Below are 17060 nucleotides of genomic sequence, written 5' to 3' on the forward strand. Positions count from 1 at the left end.
TCTCGCAGGCAAAGCCCTGCACAACCGGACGATCCGAATACAATACCAGACCGTCTGGTCCCTCCACGGACCGTCCGATCACCAAGGTCGGACCGTTCAGGTGTGCAAACACAGGATAGGGTACCACACATCTGGCACAATCTTCGCACTTCACCCACTTGCATCACGCCATAGTCGTAGCATGCTATCACCCGCGCATGAGGTCGAATGCCTTTTGGCCCGTGCAAAGCCAGAAAAATTACAGGTCGTTGAGTTTGTTTGTCCTGCTAAGGCCAAATCTGTTGCTCGCTTTCCCTGCATTCGGCACAAAAGGGGAAAGTTAAGTTCACATTTAATGTTGCTAAGTGTGATTAAATATTTGACGAGATACTTAAGAATGGCAACATTAAATTGTCGCACACAATTCCTCCGATAGAGGAATTGAAAAAGTGTGTATATTGTAAATGGCATGGTTCCTGTAAGGAAAATGGACCCCGAGCCATTTGGCTAATTGAGTTTTGGTGTTTGATGATTAACACAACATGTAGACTAATATGTTTGCTAGTGTTTATAATTATAGTTCACAGGATGCGAAGAGAGTTGGACCAAGGCAATGAGGATGCAACACCTCAAAAGAAGACATAAAAAGATGCATAGGAGTCCAATACTCAAGAACGAAAGAAGCCTGAAGAAATTAGCGAAAAAATCCAAGAAGTGGGCAATCAGCCAGCGCCTGGTGGCGCACCGGACATTGATGTCCGGTGCGCACCGGACTGTCCGGTGTGGCACCGGACAGTCTGCGCAGAGAGGCCACAGACAGGCGCTCTCTGGCTGTAGCACCGGACTGTCCGGTGTGCACTGGACTGTCCGGTGTGCCATGGGCAGACAGCAACGGTCGGATCCAACGGTCGACTGCTATAGGCGCCAACGGTCGGCTGACGTGGCGTGCACCGGACACTGCACAGTAGATGTCCGGTGATGCACCGGACTGTCCGGTGCACCCGACGACAGAAAGCTGCTGCTTTCTGTCCAACGACTAGTTTGGGGTGTAGAGGCTATAAATACCACCCCAACCGGCCATTCTCAAGTGTGAGAGCCCAAGCAACATACCAAGACACATAGTGCATATTTCCAAGAGCTCAAACACCCAAGTGCTTAATAGAATCACTCGGTGATTAGTGTAGGTGCTTTGCGAAGTGCTTAGGTTAGTTAGACCGCTTTAGCGCTTGCTCTAGGTGAACCCTAGTTAGTTGAGTGAGTTTTGTAAAACCACACAACCCCTCGGCTCTTGCGCGAGCCGTTGTAATTGTACCGAGTGGGGCGAGAGTCTTGCGAGACCGTGACAACCGCGTTTGTGTCACGGCCGCCACCGTGTACCGGAGGGAACGAGGCCCGCGGCGTTTCGGCCGGAAGCTTGATAGTGGAGACGGCGGGGAGCGTCCGAGAGGAGCCAGAAGCGGAGCACCACTTGCGCGTGGAGAAGGCCCGTTGCTCTCTACGGAGTTACTCGACCGTGGTGCTTGGCCCTCGCGTGGGCTTCCCTTTGTGTAGGGGCACCAACGAGGATTAGTCGGGACCTTGCGCGGTTCGGGATACCTCGGTAAAAATACCGGCGTCATCCATGAGAGTTTGCTTCTCTACTTTGCTCTTTAAGTTTCCGCATTTATATTAAGCATTTAAGTTTCAATCTTGTATTCATACTTATTTAGTGTAGATTGAAACTTAGCCTTTGCGGTAGAGATAGCAACACTTAGACAAAACCTAGTTTGCACATTCTAGTTTGAATACTTGCATAGGTTTTGCTCTAGGGATTTAATTGTGGCCTAGTTTAGTAAAAGTTTTAGAAGTCCTAAATCACCCCCCCTCTTAGGCGTCACCCAATTCCTACAAGTGGTATCAGAGGCCGGTTTGGCTCATTTGAAATGCTTTAGCTTCACTGCTAAAAGAGCCGACACTTTTTAGAGGAAGGGATGGATACCCATAGGCCACCACACTTTGACGGCACTAACTTCCCATATTATAGTGCTAGAATGGCTTGTTACCTAGAGGTCGTTGATCTAGGTGTTTGGAGAGTCACTCGTGACGGGATGAAACCCCTCAAGAATCCCGAGAAACCCACCACGAGTGAAGAAAAAGAAATTCATTTAAATGCTAGAGCCAAAAAATGCTTGTATGAATCTCTTAGCATGGATATTTTTAACCAAGTATTTACCTTGAAAACTGCTAATGAGATTTGGCTAAAATTGCATGAGCTCCATGACGGCACATCCAATGTCCGTGAGCAAAAACATTGCCTAGTCTTAAATGAGTATAATTCCTTTGCTATAAAAGATGATGAGCTTGTTAGAGACATGTATTCTCGTTTGAATCTAATAATCAATGAGCTCAACTCTACTGGCATTAATAAGCTAGGTGATGCGGACATTGTGAGGAAGATTATCTCCCTGCTACCACAACAAAGATATGGGAGCATCATCACCATCCTTCACAACATGGAGGACTTGAGCAACATGACCCCGACCATTGTGATTGGGAAAATCGCGGCCTTTGAGATGTCGCGAAAAATGAGTCGGGGAGAGGAGCCAACTTCCTCAAAACCATATGCTTTTGCATGTGATGAAATGAAGGGCAAAAAGAAGACTCCCACTCCAAGTTCCTCAAGTGAAGAAGAGGAAGAAGAAGAAAGTGATGATGATGAAGATAATCAACCATGCACATCATCCTCCGAGGACGAAGAAGCAATCCGACGCGTCGGAAAGGTAATGAGGATGATCCGCAAGATTAATCTAATGGGTGTGCCCCTGCAGGTCGAGGATCTTCTCTTTAACATTGAGAGGAAAAAGCAAAGGAAGAGAGGATGCTTCGCATGTGGGGAGAAGGGCCACTTTAGGGACAACTGTCCAAATATGGCCAAACCCAAAAAGGAGAGGAGCAAAGGCAAGGCGCTAACAAGTGTTAGAACTTGGGATGATTCTTCAAGTGAAGATGAACCTCCAAGGACGCGCAGCCACCGGTCTTCGTCACGATCATCACGATCATCACACAAATGCCTTATGGCAAGAGGTAACAAAAGCATTCCATCCTCTAGTGATGAAAAGTAGTAGTGATGATGAAGGTGAGGGAAAGCCCTCTCTAGATGAGCTTGCGGAAGCCGTAGAATTTTTCCAGGATGTTTGCACTAAGCAAAAAGCTCAACTTAAAACTTTGAAAAATAAGTTGGTTAGCTCTCAAAATGATTACAAAGGTTTGCTAGAAAAATTTGAAACTTTTGCAAACTTAAATAGTGAGCTATCAACTAAAATTGAGCTATTAGAATCTAGTGCTCCATCCACTGCTACCGATGACAACCTTATTAAAAAGAATGAAAAACTTAAGGCTAAGTTAGCTAGTTCCCAAGAAGCTATTGAAAATTTGCTAGAGAAAATGGAAATTCTTAGCATACACAATAATGAGCTAACTACTAAGCTAGAAAACATTGGTAGCACCCCAGCAGCATCTTTAGTTGAAATACCTGAAATAATTAAGAAAGATGCTTCTACTTCCTGCTTTGATTTAATTGATGATTCTAACCCCTGCAACCAAGTCGTTGTTGAGAATATTGTTGTAGAGACAAGTTTGGATGAGGTTGCAAAGGAAAATGAACAATTAAAGCAAGAAGTGGCTCGCCTTGGCAAGGCTTTGTATGACAAGAAAGGCAAAGCCAAACAAATCCGACCTCCACAGGATAACACCACTGCGGGAGTGAACAAGCCTGTATAGGGAGAAACTGTGATTTGTAGGCTATGCCACATGGAAGGCCACAAGTCTTTCCAATGCAAGGCGATGACCGGGGATAAACAAAGGCAAAAGCTCAAGCAAAAGCCATCAAGCAAAATCTCCAACACCTACATCAAAAAGGTGAACAAAAAGGATGCTACACCATATTTGATCAAGAAGAAAAAGAACGGAAAGGTGATAGCAATCAAGGCCAACAAAGGAAAAGGGGCCAAACGCATCTGGGTGCCAAAGGAGATAATTTCAACCATGAAAAGCACCAAGAAGGTTTGGATCCCGAAAGGGAAGTGAGTGGACCAAAGGTAATCGGGAAATTTGGAGACTTGGCAAAATTGGGATGTATATCATGGGATACATCACATTGGATCAAGTTTATTGCCAAGTGGGTTAGTGACAATTTTGGACCCAAATTTCCCACCCATGACTAAGGTAACTAGTTTTATTGTATTCTTTGTTTTTAGATATGCGTATCTATTTACCTTTTATCTAGTTTACCTTTCTTGCCTAGTATTACATTTGTTATGTACTTTTGTTTAAAATCATGCATAATAGGTAAATCATATGGTAGGATTGCTTGTTTTTAATTCATATACTTAAGCAAACCTACATGGCTTAAAATGTTTATTTAAGCACGACACATAGCTTTTATATCACTCCATAGTAAATGATGCATCAATTGAAAATTTTGATTTCTACAAGTTGTACTATTTAACTTATATGTGCCAAAGTTAGGATTGTAGATAATTTGCCCCTCTTGATATCAAATCAAAGTGCATGTCTCCTACAAGTATTCAAAACTTGTATGCACACCTTTAGGGGGAGATTACTCTATAATCTAACACTTTGAGACTAACACCTTTTCAAGTCTATTTTATGTGATAGTCTCATTGTATGGAAAATAAGGTCCCCGGAGAAAGACAACAATCTTCCACTGCAAAATCTCCAAGAACTCTCATGTCTCTCAAGCTCGCCATTGACTTTCAATTGGTATCTTTTGAGACTACATTAGTATCATTTACATGTCTTCTCCATTATTTGATCAGACTATATTTCATATCATATGCTTCCATGTTGCTAAAAATGCATAAGTAGTTAACTCATATTCTGTTACCTATGCATAAGGGAAGTTAGTCTTTTCAAATCATGTCTTGCACCTTTAATTTTCACATGCTTTTTCCTAAGTAGAGGATCTCTGTCAGGGTAAGTATTTCCTCATCTCTAAAAAGGGGGAGAAACTTCTTCTAAAGAGAACACTCATTTAGGGGGAGTAATCATTTCAACTGGTATCATTCATGTGGTTTAATTTAATATCCTTCTAGTGGTATCATTTGATAAAATTCTTGATGAGGGCAAGCTGTTATTTACTTCCTACATGCTTTTAATGTCTTCCTTTTCGGTGGTTGATGCCAAAGGGGGAGAAGTTTAGGGACCAAAGCAATGAAAACTATATCAAACACCAAACGCCACCAATTTAAAATTTTTATATCTACAAATGGTTCTTCCAAGTGGTTTTGGTTATTTGGTCCAAGAATAGGAAGTAAGTGGATTATAGAGTTAGGGGGAGGCTTAAGTCCATAATTTCATATTGTGGGGATAATCATGCATCTTAGCAAGTAGAGTGCACATTTTAATTCAAATACTTGTATTATTTGCTTGCTTTGGTTGTGTTGTCATCAATCACCAAAAGGGGGAGATTGTAAGGAAAATGGACCCCGAGCCATTTGGCTAATTGAGTTTTGGTGTTTGATGATTAACACAACCTGTGGACTAATATGTTTGCTAGTGTTTATAATTATAGTTCACAAGATGCGAAGAGAGTTGGACCAAGGCAATGAGGATGCAACACCTCAAAAGAAGACATAAAAAGATGCATAGGAGTCCAATACTCAAGAACAAAAGAAGCCTGAAGAAATTAGCGAAGAAATCCAAGAAGTGGGCAATCAGCCAGCGCCTGGTGGCGCACCGGACATTGATGTCCGGTGTGGCACCGGATAGTCTGCGCAGAGAGGCCACAGACAGGCGCTCTCTGGCTGTAGCACCGGACTGTCCGGTGTGCACCGGACTGTCCGGTGTGCCATGGGCAGACGGCAACGGTCGGATCCAACGGTCGACTGCTATAGGCGCCAACGGTCGACTGACGTGGCGTGCACCGGACACTGCACAGTAGATGTCCGGTGGTGCACCGGACTGTCCGGTGCACCCGACGACAGAAAGCTGCTACTTTCTGTCCAATGACTAGTTTGGGGTGTAGAGGCTATAAATACCACCCCAACCGGCCATTCTCAAGTGTGAGAGCCCAAGCAACATACCAAGACACATAGTGCATATTTCCAAGAGCTCAAACACCCAAGTGCTTAATAGAATCACTCGGTGATTAGCGTAGGTGCTTTGCAAAGTGCTTAGGTTAGTTAGACCGCTTTAGCGCTTGCTAGTTGAGTGAGTTTTGTAAAACCACACAACCCCTCGGCTCTTGCGCGAGCCGTTGTAATTGTACCGAGTGGGGCGAGAGTCTTGCGAGACCGTGACAACCGCGTTTGTGTCACGGCCGCCACCGTGTACCGGAGGGAACGAGGCCCGCGGCGTTTCGGCCGGAAGCTCGATAGTGGAGACGGCGGGGAGCGTCCGAGAGGAGCCGGAAGCGGAGCACCACTTGCACGTGGAGAAGGCCCGTGGCTCTCTACGGAGTTACTCGACCGTGGTGCTTGGCCCTCGCGTGGGCTTCCCTTTGTGTAGGGGCACCAACGAGGATTAGTCGGGACCTTGCGCGGTTCCGGATACCTCGGTAAAAATACCGGCGTCATCCACGAGAGTTTGCTTCTCTACTTTGCTCTTTAAGTTTCCGCATTTATATTAAGCATTTAAGTTTCAATCTTGTATTCATACTTATTTAGTGTAGATTGAAACTTAGCCTTTGCGGTAGAGATAGCAACACTTAGACAAAACCTAGTTTGCACATTCTAGTTTGAATACTTGCATAGGTTTTACTCTAGGGATTTAATTGTGGCCTAGTTTAGTAAAAGTTTTAGAAGTCCTAATTCACCCCCCTCTTAGGCGTCACCCGATTCCTACAGTTCCTTTCTTCATAACACCACTGATTGTAATATCTTCCATCGACAAATACAATCGGCTGTAGATGAAGGCTAATTGAGATTTCAAGAAATGAAGATTGAGAGGCAACATGTCCTTGTCGACACATTAGGACTGGTAGACAAGAAAGTCTTGGTTTGGACATGTTCAGCCGATAAAGCCAAAGGAAAAATATTATCATTGGTGACCCTCGCGTGCCAAATCTATCACACAGGGTGGTTACTAGGAAGGCTCTGGATAGAAGAAAGTCTAATAAGACCATTGGCGCCAAGGGGCATGGTGCACCAGGTATGCCCAAATGTAAATGTTTTGGAGGTGAAGGTCGTGATAAACAAAAGGGTAAAAAGCCAAAGGTTACTTTTAAGCAACTTCTGGCTAAATATCACAAGCAAATCAAGGCAAAGGATTGTTGATCACACTAGCAATGCTAAGTCATCTAGAGCACCTTTGAAGCCATCAAAATCACCTCCGAAGCGTACATCTAAAGATCAGGATTGGCGAGGAGAAGAGTTTCATGCATCAGGAACATATCCTCCTTTTGGGCTGCAAATACCAATGCAATACAGTTCAGCTCCTTCACACTTTCATTCTTATCCATCTTGGTGCTGGTATGATTTAAATGCTTATTCTTCTTCACATTTTAGACCACATAACATAGAATATTCAGCTCATTCCAATTCTGATTTTGAGAAACGATTGTATGACAAAGACCGTTTTATTTCTAAGAATCGGTCTAGAGCTCAAAATAAGAATCGAATGGTCAAGCAAGTTTATGTAGTGAAGAAGGATAATAGAAAATCGAAAAGTTTAGGTCTGAATTCATGCATTATAGAGCCAGAGAAAGTGTTAGATACTTAGGCTGGCAGTACCCAAACAATAGATAAATTAGTTAGCGACTGTCCAAGTACTAAATTTGAACTTAAGAAGCTCAATGTGCCCAAACAATCGAGAAGCCCACTCGGATTATCAATATGGCACAAGAGGCTAGAAAAACTCGGTGCACAAGAGCTGAAGGAGAGAGGCATGACATGGGCCCCTAATGGGAGTTCTCAAGATCTAGGTAAGGATGATGATTTTGGAAGAAGTGGAGTAAAGTCAAACAAAAGGAAGAAAGCAAGTACAAGACATTTGGGTGAAAGGTTTGCCCCAGCTCAACAAAGCTATTGGTCATTGCATCGTCCATATTTTTCAGCTATGCCATATACGTCGTCCCAAGGTATGTTCGGTTATCCTTTATGGCATCATTTTGCTCCATATGGGTCTTTATATTATGAAAGAGTGCAACCGAATTATTATGCATATGGATAGTTGCGATATGCTGCTGCTTACATAAAGACGAAGTATTTCAGTTGTTGGTAGTAATGATTCTTGCTACAATTTGCTTCGGTCATGTTAATTCATGAGATGAACATGCTTATAATATTTGCTTATCACTATTCGGTTATTGTTTAATTGCAAACTACATAATCAGTATTGTCGAATAGTTTCAAGTAAATGATTCATTTATTAGTACAACCAATACTCAAACTTATGCATCATTGAGTTGGCTATTATTGTGTTCTTCCATGGGAGCAAGCTCTATAGTTCAATAAACATCTTTGCTCTCAGTGTCTGGTATGGCCAATGAATCCTTTCTAATCATCATGCTAAGTTTATGTCCCCATCCAAAGGGTAGGATGGAAGCTCGGGGGGGGGGGGGACAAGCATGATCAGATACCCGATCATGGTCACATATCCTTCGTACATCAAACGGTTCGGGGCAGGCGTGGACAGTCCGACCATGAAGGCTGGACGGTCCGCGGACATCCAGAAGTAGTAGCGATCATAGACTGTAAGACCACATCGTCCTAAGATAAGTACTAGTGAGCAAAACGCTTCCAGAACGTTTGGTCGGCTCAGAAGAGTCAGCCCTACTTTAATCAGTTGCTTGCTAAATGTATGAAGAAGGTCGTTCCACATGATCGGCCACTAAAACGAACAAAGTCAAAAGGGCGATTTGTGTGAAAGCAAAAGCCGATTAAAAAGGTCCAAAAAGTGGTACAACCAAGATCACCTGACCATCCTCCTCTAGGAATGTCATTATGCTTTCTAGTTTATTCATCACCGATGTGTTGTCCTACTCAAGTGTGGGTTGGTACGGCGATGAATCTGTATTACTGGCCTAATCTGTTTGCTTATGCGGTTTGGGGGCACCACAAGTTTTGCCTATTGGCATGTTGATCAGACAGACATGGCCGAAGAAGATGCAATCCAAAATGGCCTCTATACATCAAATATTTATATTATCTGATCACAAGAGCTGATGACTTGCATCGAGCTGAGTCCTTACTTCGGGAACAAAATAACTCATGAGATCTATCGTTTCCAAAGTGCACTGGTGCTTTTGGTTCGCCAAGCTCCACCAAAAGGCAGGGGGCATATGTTGAGCACCAAAAGTGGCGGATGGTCTGACCCTTGGGCCCGGACAGTCCGCACGCCCCGCGATTAGATTAACTCGGGTGATTATCCTTATCTCGCACATGGTTAACCATCTAATCACGTGGGAGTTGTTGGCTATCGCCTAGGAACAGGTCCAGACCTCCTCCTCTATAAATATAAAGGGGTACGACCGATTAAGAACCCCCGAACACATTCCAATCGAACCTATCTACTTTATTTACTTTTCCTACCCTAGGAGTAGTGCAACGTAGCTTTAGTTGTAGGCTTCCGCATATCCACCTCCACCCCTATTCGACTCTACGTTGTCTAGATCCATCCTAGGGTGGCCTGTCGGCCCTAGGACGACCCTAGGATCTTACACCTCTTGAGGGGCAAAATCTACTTCGTCTACGTCGTCTGGAGACGCCTCAGGTGACTTGCTGACCCAGAGCACCCTAATGTCTCTCCCCCAAGGGTGGGATTTAGGTCCTACAAGGAGAAGAAGACGACCCTACACCATCGTGGACCGTCCAGCCTAGAGCTCGGACCGTCTGAATAGCCCGCAGGGAAGGTGCCGCTTCTGTCGCCAGGTCATGGATCGTCCGGCCTAGAGCCGCAGATAGTCCGCGCTCCCGCAGCGAGAACCGCCAGGCAACCCGATGACCCGGCGACTCGTCGCGGACCACTGCGTCGTCCACCTCGCAGAGCTGAATCCAAGGTATTGCTCATCGCTAGAAGGCCCTAGGGTTCGTTGCTGTTTGGTCCCAAATATGTGGTGGCCATCATAGAGGTGGTGTCCCACCTTTGGGATAACCATCTTAAGTCTTAACCCTCCATGGGCAAAACCTAGGGATCATCCCCAAGGTCCGAACTCACCACAAGGACGACCTATGGATCGTTAGTGTTTGGTCCAAAAAGGAGCAAACAGGACGGTGGTCGACGCCGAAGGTGAAGGTCATGCAGGTTCGTGCCGATGAACCGAGAGAGGTGAAGGACGAGCGCTGGGACTTGATCGAGGGACCAGAGAAGTCGGGTGACTAACACCTAGGACACGCATCGCGAAGACTTTGAAGAGGGATCATCCTGCCGGCGCGGTCGTGAACCGGTGGGACACGTGTCTAGGATGTGGGGGGTGCGCATGTGGTGCGCTACTCACGACGGTTTGGTGGTTAAGCTTCAAAATCACCCAGCGTTATGGATGGCAGGTTTCAACCAAGTTTGGGTCTCAAAACTCAGTTGTGCGGTTTTGGCGGGAATCGGAGGCGACACATGGCGTCGTTGTGAAGGGTGCTTCGAGGCAAAGCAACTTTGTGTGGAGTGTGTGGTCATCAATTCAAAATCCAAGGAGCTGGTCTATTTCGCTTCTGGTTAAGTGGATAAGCTCTATGTATGTAGGGGTAGTTTAGACTAGTGGAATAACCCTATATAAATAGATGGATGTGTTGTTGTGGACAACCATCTCTTTGGCTATTTCTCTTTTGGCTAGCTCATTTGTGTTTAGGAAACTATAGTTTCATTCTCTAGTTTTCACAGTAGTTTAGCCCGAGATCCACAGTTGATTTGAACTCCACATGTGTCTTTGTAATCTTCACCTTATCATTCAAAGGAAGGATGGACAGATCCATCCACATGGTTTTGTTGAATCATGTACTCAATTTTGTCTTTGCTGTAGTTTAGATTCAATTTTGTTCTCGCTCTCTTTGCTTTCTTTATCTCTTTTGTTTGTGGAAGAACCTTTGAGTTCTTGAGTTGTGGTTGCTGTTGGGGATTGTTGGGAGGTGAAATACACTCTTTGGATCACTGCATATGCCAGTTAGTGCAGTTTTTGGTTGTGATCAAATCTAAACTCGTTTTGAAAATCCCAACAAAACCATAACTAAACCCCAGTCTAATCTGTGTTTTCTGATTTACGATTGATTTACAAATCCTTTGAGTACAAAATTTGTGGAAACCTTGGAAACCCATTTGTCAAGATGTGTGTAAAATGTTAGCTCAATCGGAGTTCGTTGGATCACTTTCGCATTCAAAAATTGAATTTTGAGCTGCTGAAAACAACGCTAGATAGCGACACTGTTTTGGACTGTTCGGACTTTTCAGTGTCCGATTTGTGATCCATTCATTTTGTTTGTATCGTATGAATCTTAGGAACTTTTTCAAAACATTAGATCATTGGTTGATTGATGTGCTTTTGGTTTAAACGACTTCTTCATCTCCATTGATGTTAAGTGCTAAGTGCTAGTTTTTAGCAACACAATTTGATTTATTCACCCCATGGTCTCCTTTTTGATCCTTCATACTAGTTCATACTCTATATATAATATGATTAAAAGAAAAATAAATCCCCAAACTAATCTAAATGTCTCTTGTTCCTAGACGACAATTAGAAGTAGTCCATAACGTTGTCTTTAATCTTTTCAAAATAATCGGAACGTAGTTCATAAGAGGAGGCATGAATAAAACCATTTTTGCCCACAAAACATTCTCTTTCATTATGGCCTAACTATAATTTGTCTCTGCAAATATAAATTAGTCACAATAATCTTATATTACCATTAATCACCAAAACACTTAAAGGCCTAGGTACTATCAATCTTCCCCTTCTGGTGATTGATGGTCACAGTATCTCAAATATGTTACGGAGTCAAGTTTTTAAAGGGTGCTTGTTTGTTAAGGAGTGAGGTTTTTAAAGGACCTTGCGATGGTGAGAGGAAGAAGGGTAAAAGGGACAATACTAATGTATAATGTACAATACACGTATGAACGTAGATAATGACATGGACTAAATTTTTAGATCTGGTAATGGCAGATATCATGAATTATAATAGCATGTCCAGAATACCCGATTTTAATAATGACAATAATGACATATATATGAAAAAAAGCTAATAATATGGACCATCTTATCCGTGGCGAATCTAGCCAAAAGTATTATCGGGGTCATCAAGAACAACTTGACTATATTATATAATTTTTGTGAATTTTAACATAGTTTTGCTAAATAATTTATAAAACTTATCGGGATCGGCAGAACCGAATAAACCCCTCTAAATTTGCCCCTGCATCTGACCGTGGAATCAACGACGAAGGGTGAGTCGTCCATGTAGTGACGTGTGGTATAAGGACGTGCGCATGCAATTGCCAGTGGACTGAAACTGGAAGTGAGGCCTATCTCTGCCCTGTTGAGGATTAAACTAGGACGTGAGTGTGTGAGTGTGATAATGGGCTAGAACTGAGGTGTTGTTTGGTTCACAACAGTAATGTAAATGGCAACCGTAGTAATTTACATCGGTAATAAATTTGAATAGACCGGTATTCATTTTTAGTGTGGTATCTAATTACAGTTGACAAGCAACAACATCCACATTAATTCCCTATACGAGAGTGGACATTGAGAAGTGAAGATAATTAAAATCATTCCGATTTAGCTCAAAGAACCAAACGTTTTACTGACAACTCCAACTCGACCTCACAACTAAGTGACCAAGAGCATACGTACGTTTGCACTCTCTCCATGCCTCCTCCACTTGAGATAAAGTGCCTTTGGCCTTTTGGTGTTACTGAAAACACACACTTGCCATCTTAGTACTTGTCTTGCCTAGATTGACAGTGGGTCATTTATTAGGTCATCGATCCATGTCGTCAACAATTTGTTCACGGGTAAACACATGAAAAATTTGTTCATATATAAACACACGGCAAATTTGTTCATAGATAGTACAAGCGCAGGGCAACAAACATCATCAGGTCGGTCAATTGAGCACTGCGCAGTTACGTCGGATGTTCCCTTGGGCACCCGTCTTGACCCCGATCCGGCCCATCTTCGTGATCCCCTCCACAAAGGCCCGTTCAAAGGCCACTTTACTCCGGGCCAACGCGTCGACGGTGGGCCTAGACCTGGGGTCCGTGTACAGCACCTAGGGCTGACAATGGGCTATAAATTTTGCACTATAAGATTTAAGGATCGAAGCGGGTTAGGATCGGGCTCTATTTATAGTCATTTTTGAACTATAATTTATTTAGGGCTTTGACATTTTGTGAAGAACTATTTGGATCACGATCCATTACCACCCCTAACAGCACCTGGTCCGACGCCAGGAGGCCCATCCCGCTCTGCAGGTTCCGGAAGTACTGGTTGTCGAACACCCTGGGCGTGACCACGTCCATGGTCACCGCCACCCGCGGGTCCACGCCGTCGGGGCACCACGCCGCCAGCTTCTCCGCCAGGCTCCGGTTCAGCGTCGGGTCCGCCGCGCGGACCCGCCCGGAGAAGGTTCCGCAGTGCGCGAACCCCACCGTGTGCCCCGCCGATAGCGCCACCATGTCGGCCTGCGAGAGCCCGTTGCGCGCGAACAGCGCGGTGAGCTGGTCCAGGCCAAACGACGGCGGCGCCAGCTTCCCGTTCACGCTGGTCGCCGTGGAGGACAGCCCGTCCAGGCGGCCCAGCTCCACCGCGTACGCGGGCCCGCCGGCCAGCGCGATGGCGTCCCGGGTGGCCATGGCCAGGATGTCGGCGCAGGACACCCTGTTCCGGCACCGCGGCACGGCGTCCACGGCGGCCTTGGCCCGGATCACGGTGTCGAAGCCATCGCCCGCCAGGGACAGGTTGATGGGGTGGTCCTTCTCCGCGGTGGCGTTTGGCGTGGACGCCACCACCACGGAGGCGTCGCAGCCCTCCACGAAGCAGTCGTGGAAGAAGAGGTGCACCGTCGCGCCCACCGTGATGAACGTCTCCCGGTACTTCTTCGCCACCGCGTCGCGCACGATGGACTCCACGTTCGGGCACACGCTCGCGTAGTAGTTGCGACGGAGCTGCTGCGCCGAGCAGACGCTGCCAGCCGCGGCCAGCGCCAGCAGGAGCGCCGCCGCTGAAAGCCTCATCAGGTCCTGCTTGTCGGAGGCGGCCATTATTGTCTGGAGCGCCACCACCGAAATCTCATATGCTATATATGTGCTGTGCAGCTGGTGTGACGCAAGTGGTGAAGTGATGACGACGATATATGCCACCGGCGGCCGATCCGTCACCACATAATCTTTGAGGTGGATGTAGTTTTCGAGACGACGACGACGGATCGGAGAGGTGACAAAAGAGCACTAGCTGAACTTGTTTGCACTCCATGCATGCCTCCACTGGCAAAAGTGCGCGCCTTTGGTGCGCGTGGAACCCTAGAGATCGCATCCTCATCCTCAGATTATAAATTACACAGCTGCATGCTTTGTCAGCGTAGAGAAGTCGTTCGATCGAGTAGTGGATTTAGACGACGGATTAGCTCGTTCTGTGGTTTTGCCCACTGCACTCTTGCAAGTAGCACTAATGGACACTCCACCTGTTGCATTGCTTTGACCTCTTGTTATCTGAATAGGAATCTGCTATCTACATTCTGAGATGTCCTCAAAGGAGGACATGTACCGAGGCCACTACACCCTCGACATACACCTCCAGAGACCAAAGCCGCCGCCATGGACGTGAGGAAGAAACGGTCGGGGACGAAGGCAATAGCAATGGAGCGCGTCGTCAGCTTTTCACACGCACTGCCGAGAAATTCAATCCTGCCAAGCGCCACTTAGCTTCCTGTGTCCACCCCAACGAAGCACGAAGCAAGCATGGAGAAGACCTGTACCACCGCACAAGGTGTCCTACCACTGAATCTGCCTATGATCACGAGCCAATCCAACAAGGTGTGCTGAATTTTGGAACTGCACAGCCTCTGCCACTGAATCTCCTCGCCGACGAAGCATACTGGTACTTGTTCAGAGCGCTGGCATTCGGAATCGCTGGTACGGAAGGGCAGGTACCACCGCACAAGAAAACGTCATAATCTTAGGGCCCGTCTGGTTCCTTAACTCCAAGGGCTAAATTTTAGTTAGTAGACTAAAGTTTAGTCATTACCATGTTTGAATCTATTGACTAAAAGTATTTAAAACATATTAAATAAATCATAAGAGGTCCAAAATACTCCTTAGCATTCTCCTGCTATTAGTGCAACTTAAATAAAATAAAGGCAAAAAGTGGAATTTATATGTTTAGTCCCTTTTAGTCACCTATTGAGGGACTAGATACCCCTATTTTAGTCCCACCGTTTGACAATTTGGAGACTAAATGAGACTAACATTGAGGTAGTAATCTTTAGTTCCCAAACCAAACAGGTCCTTCAAAACCACATAGTAAGATTGCACAGGCAGAATAATCCGGCGCTTTTCATGAAGCTCGACATCCAGAAGGCTTTTGACATGATTAATTGGGGATATCTTCTAGAATTTCTCCGAACCATAGGATTTGGGATCCGATGGCGTGAGTGGATCTCCATTCTTTTTGGTCCGACCATGTCGAGAGCCCTCCTCAACGGGTGACAATGACAAACCATCCAACACAGGAGAGGTGTAAGGCAGGGGACCCCCTCTTCCCTATGATGTTCATCCTCGCCATTGACCCATTACAACATATCCTAGACCTCGCAACCAAAGATGGGATCCTCTCCCCCTACCGTTAGCTACAGCAAAACTGGGAACTTCGCTCTATGCCGATGACGCTGCTATCTTTATCAACCCCTCCACAGAAGACATCATGGTGGTCAAAAACATTTTGCACGCCTTTGGCTGTGTTTCTGGCTTGATCACCATCCAACCTTTATAAGAGCTTCATCCACCTGATACATTGTGAAAGCATCGACCTAGACCATGTGCTCGAGCTGTTCCAAGGGGCCCGAGGGACCTTCCCCTGTCGTTACCTAGGACTTCAGCTCCACAACTGTCCACTCCAAAAAAATCATGTCCAACCTTTGATTAACAAAATCGAAAACCTCTTGGCGGGATGGAAAAGAAATCTACTGAATCGTGCATGCAGACTTATGCTCGTGTCTTCGATCTATTCTGTCCTCCATGCCCACCTATCACTTGTCGATCTTTCCCCTCGCGACCTGGGCCCGTAAACGCATTGACAATATCCGTCGCACCTTTCTCTAGAAAGGTAAGGTCGAATCTAATGGGGGTCCCTGTCTTGTGGCATGGCCGCTACTTAGCAAGCCCAAAGCCTTAGGCGGTCTTGGCGTTCTCAACCTCGACAAGTTCGGACGTGCCCTCCGGCTTGGTTGGCTTTGGAAGGACTGGATGGGTGAGGATCACCCTTGGAAAGGGCTCGACATGCCTTATGTCACTGTGAATAGACTTCTCTTTAGCGCCTCGAACATTGTCACCGTAGGAGATGGTAAGATAGCTAAGTTCTGGCATGACAGTTGGCTTGATGGCATTGTCACACCCGGATTTAAGGAACAAAGCCGGTGCATCTCATATATGCGCCAGAGAAGACAACACATATAATAACAGAGTGCATAGAGGTAAATGTCATAAATATCATAAATGTACTTATTACATAGCGGAAGTCTTACAAAAATAAATGATAAAATAAAGCGAACTATATATTATTCCCTGGCGCCACAAAGCTGACTGGGAGACGCCACCTAGATCAAGTCGAAAGCCTCAGTGTTAGGCGGCTCCTCTTCAACCACCAGTTCTTCTCCTGTGGGGGGTGTGAGACAGCAAGGGTGAGCTCACACATGTTCATTGCTCAACAAGTTGTGGAGAATAATGTGCATGAACTCACCAATGGTGGGAGTTCATGTGATGTGTAAGGCAGATCAATGTAATAAAGGCTGAAGCTGAGCATTGCTTTTATAAGTTGGTCAAAGTTTTATTAGCAGTTACTAAGTGTAAGTAAATACCAAACCATAGTAATAATAAGTAAAAGTAATAATAAAATAATTCCCAATGCAATGAAATGACAAATTGAGTTTAACTCCATAAATTAA

General features: G+C 45.3%; 1 protein-coding gene across 1 annotated transcript; it reads right to left on the reverse strand.

The window, feature by feature from the left end:
* Positions 1-12916: 12916 nt before the first annotated feature.
* On the reverse strand, positions 12917-14318 carry LOC103647239 (peroxidase 50). The gene is made up of 2 exons (XM_008671800.2): positions 13339-14318; positions 12917-13172 (listed from the first exon to the last, which is right to left on the reverse strand). The coding sequence occupies exons 1-2, from the start codon at positions 14161-14163 to the stop codon at positions 13008-13010; spliced, it is 990 nt and encodes a 329-aa protein (XP_008670022.1). The 5' UTR covers positions 14164-14318; the 3' UTR covers positions 12917-13007.
* Positions 14319-17060: the final 2742 nt, after the last annotated feature.

This window comes from Zea mays, chromosome 2 (genome assembly GCF_902167145.1).
Source record: "Zea mays cultivar B73 chromosome 2, Zm-B73-REFERENCE-NAM-5.0, whole genome shotgun sequence".
In the NCBI taxonomy this organism is placed as follows: Eukaryota; Viridiplantae; Streptophyta; class Magnoliopsida; order Poales; family Poaceae; genus Zea; species Zea mays.

Excerpts from the sequence above, each read along its gene's own strand:
- LOC103647239 (XM_008671800.2), bottom strand. The coding sequence starts at position 14,163 with ATGGCCGCCTCCGACAAGCAGGACCTGATGAGGCTTTCAGCGGCGGCG. Across the intron at positions 13,173-13,338 it reads GCCTCCTGGCGTCGGACCAG|GTGCTGTACACGGACCCCAG; the intron begins GTGCTGTTAGGG and ends TGTCAGCCCTAG.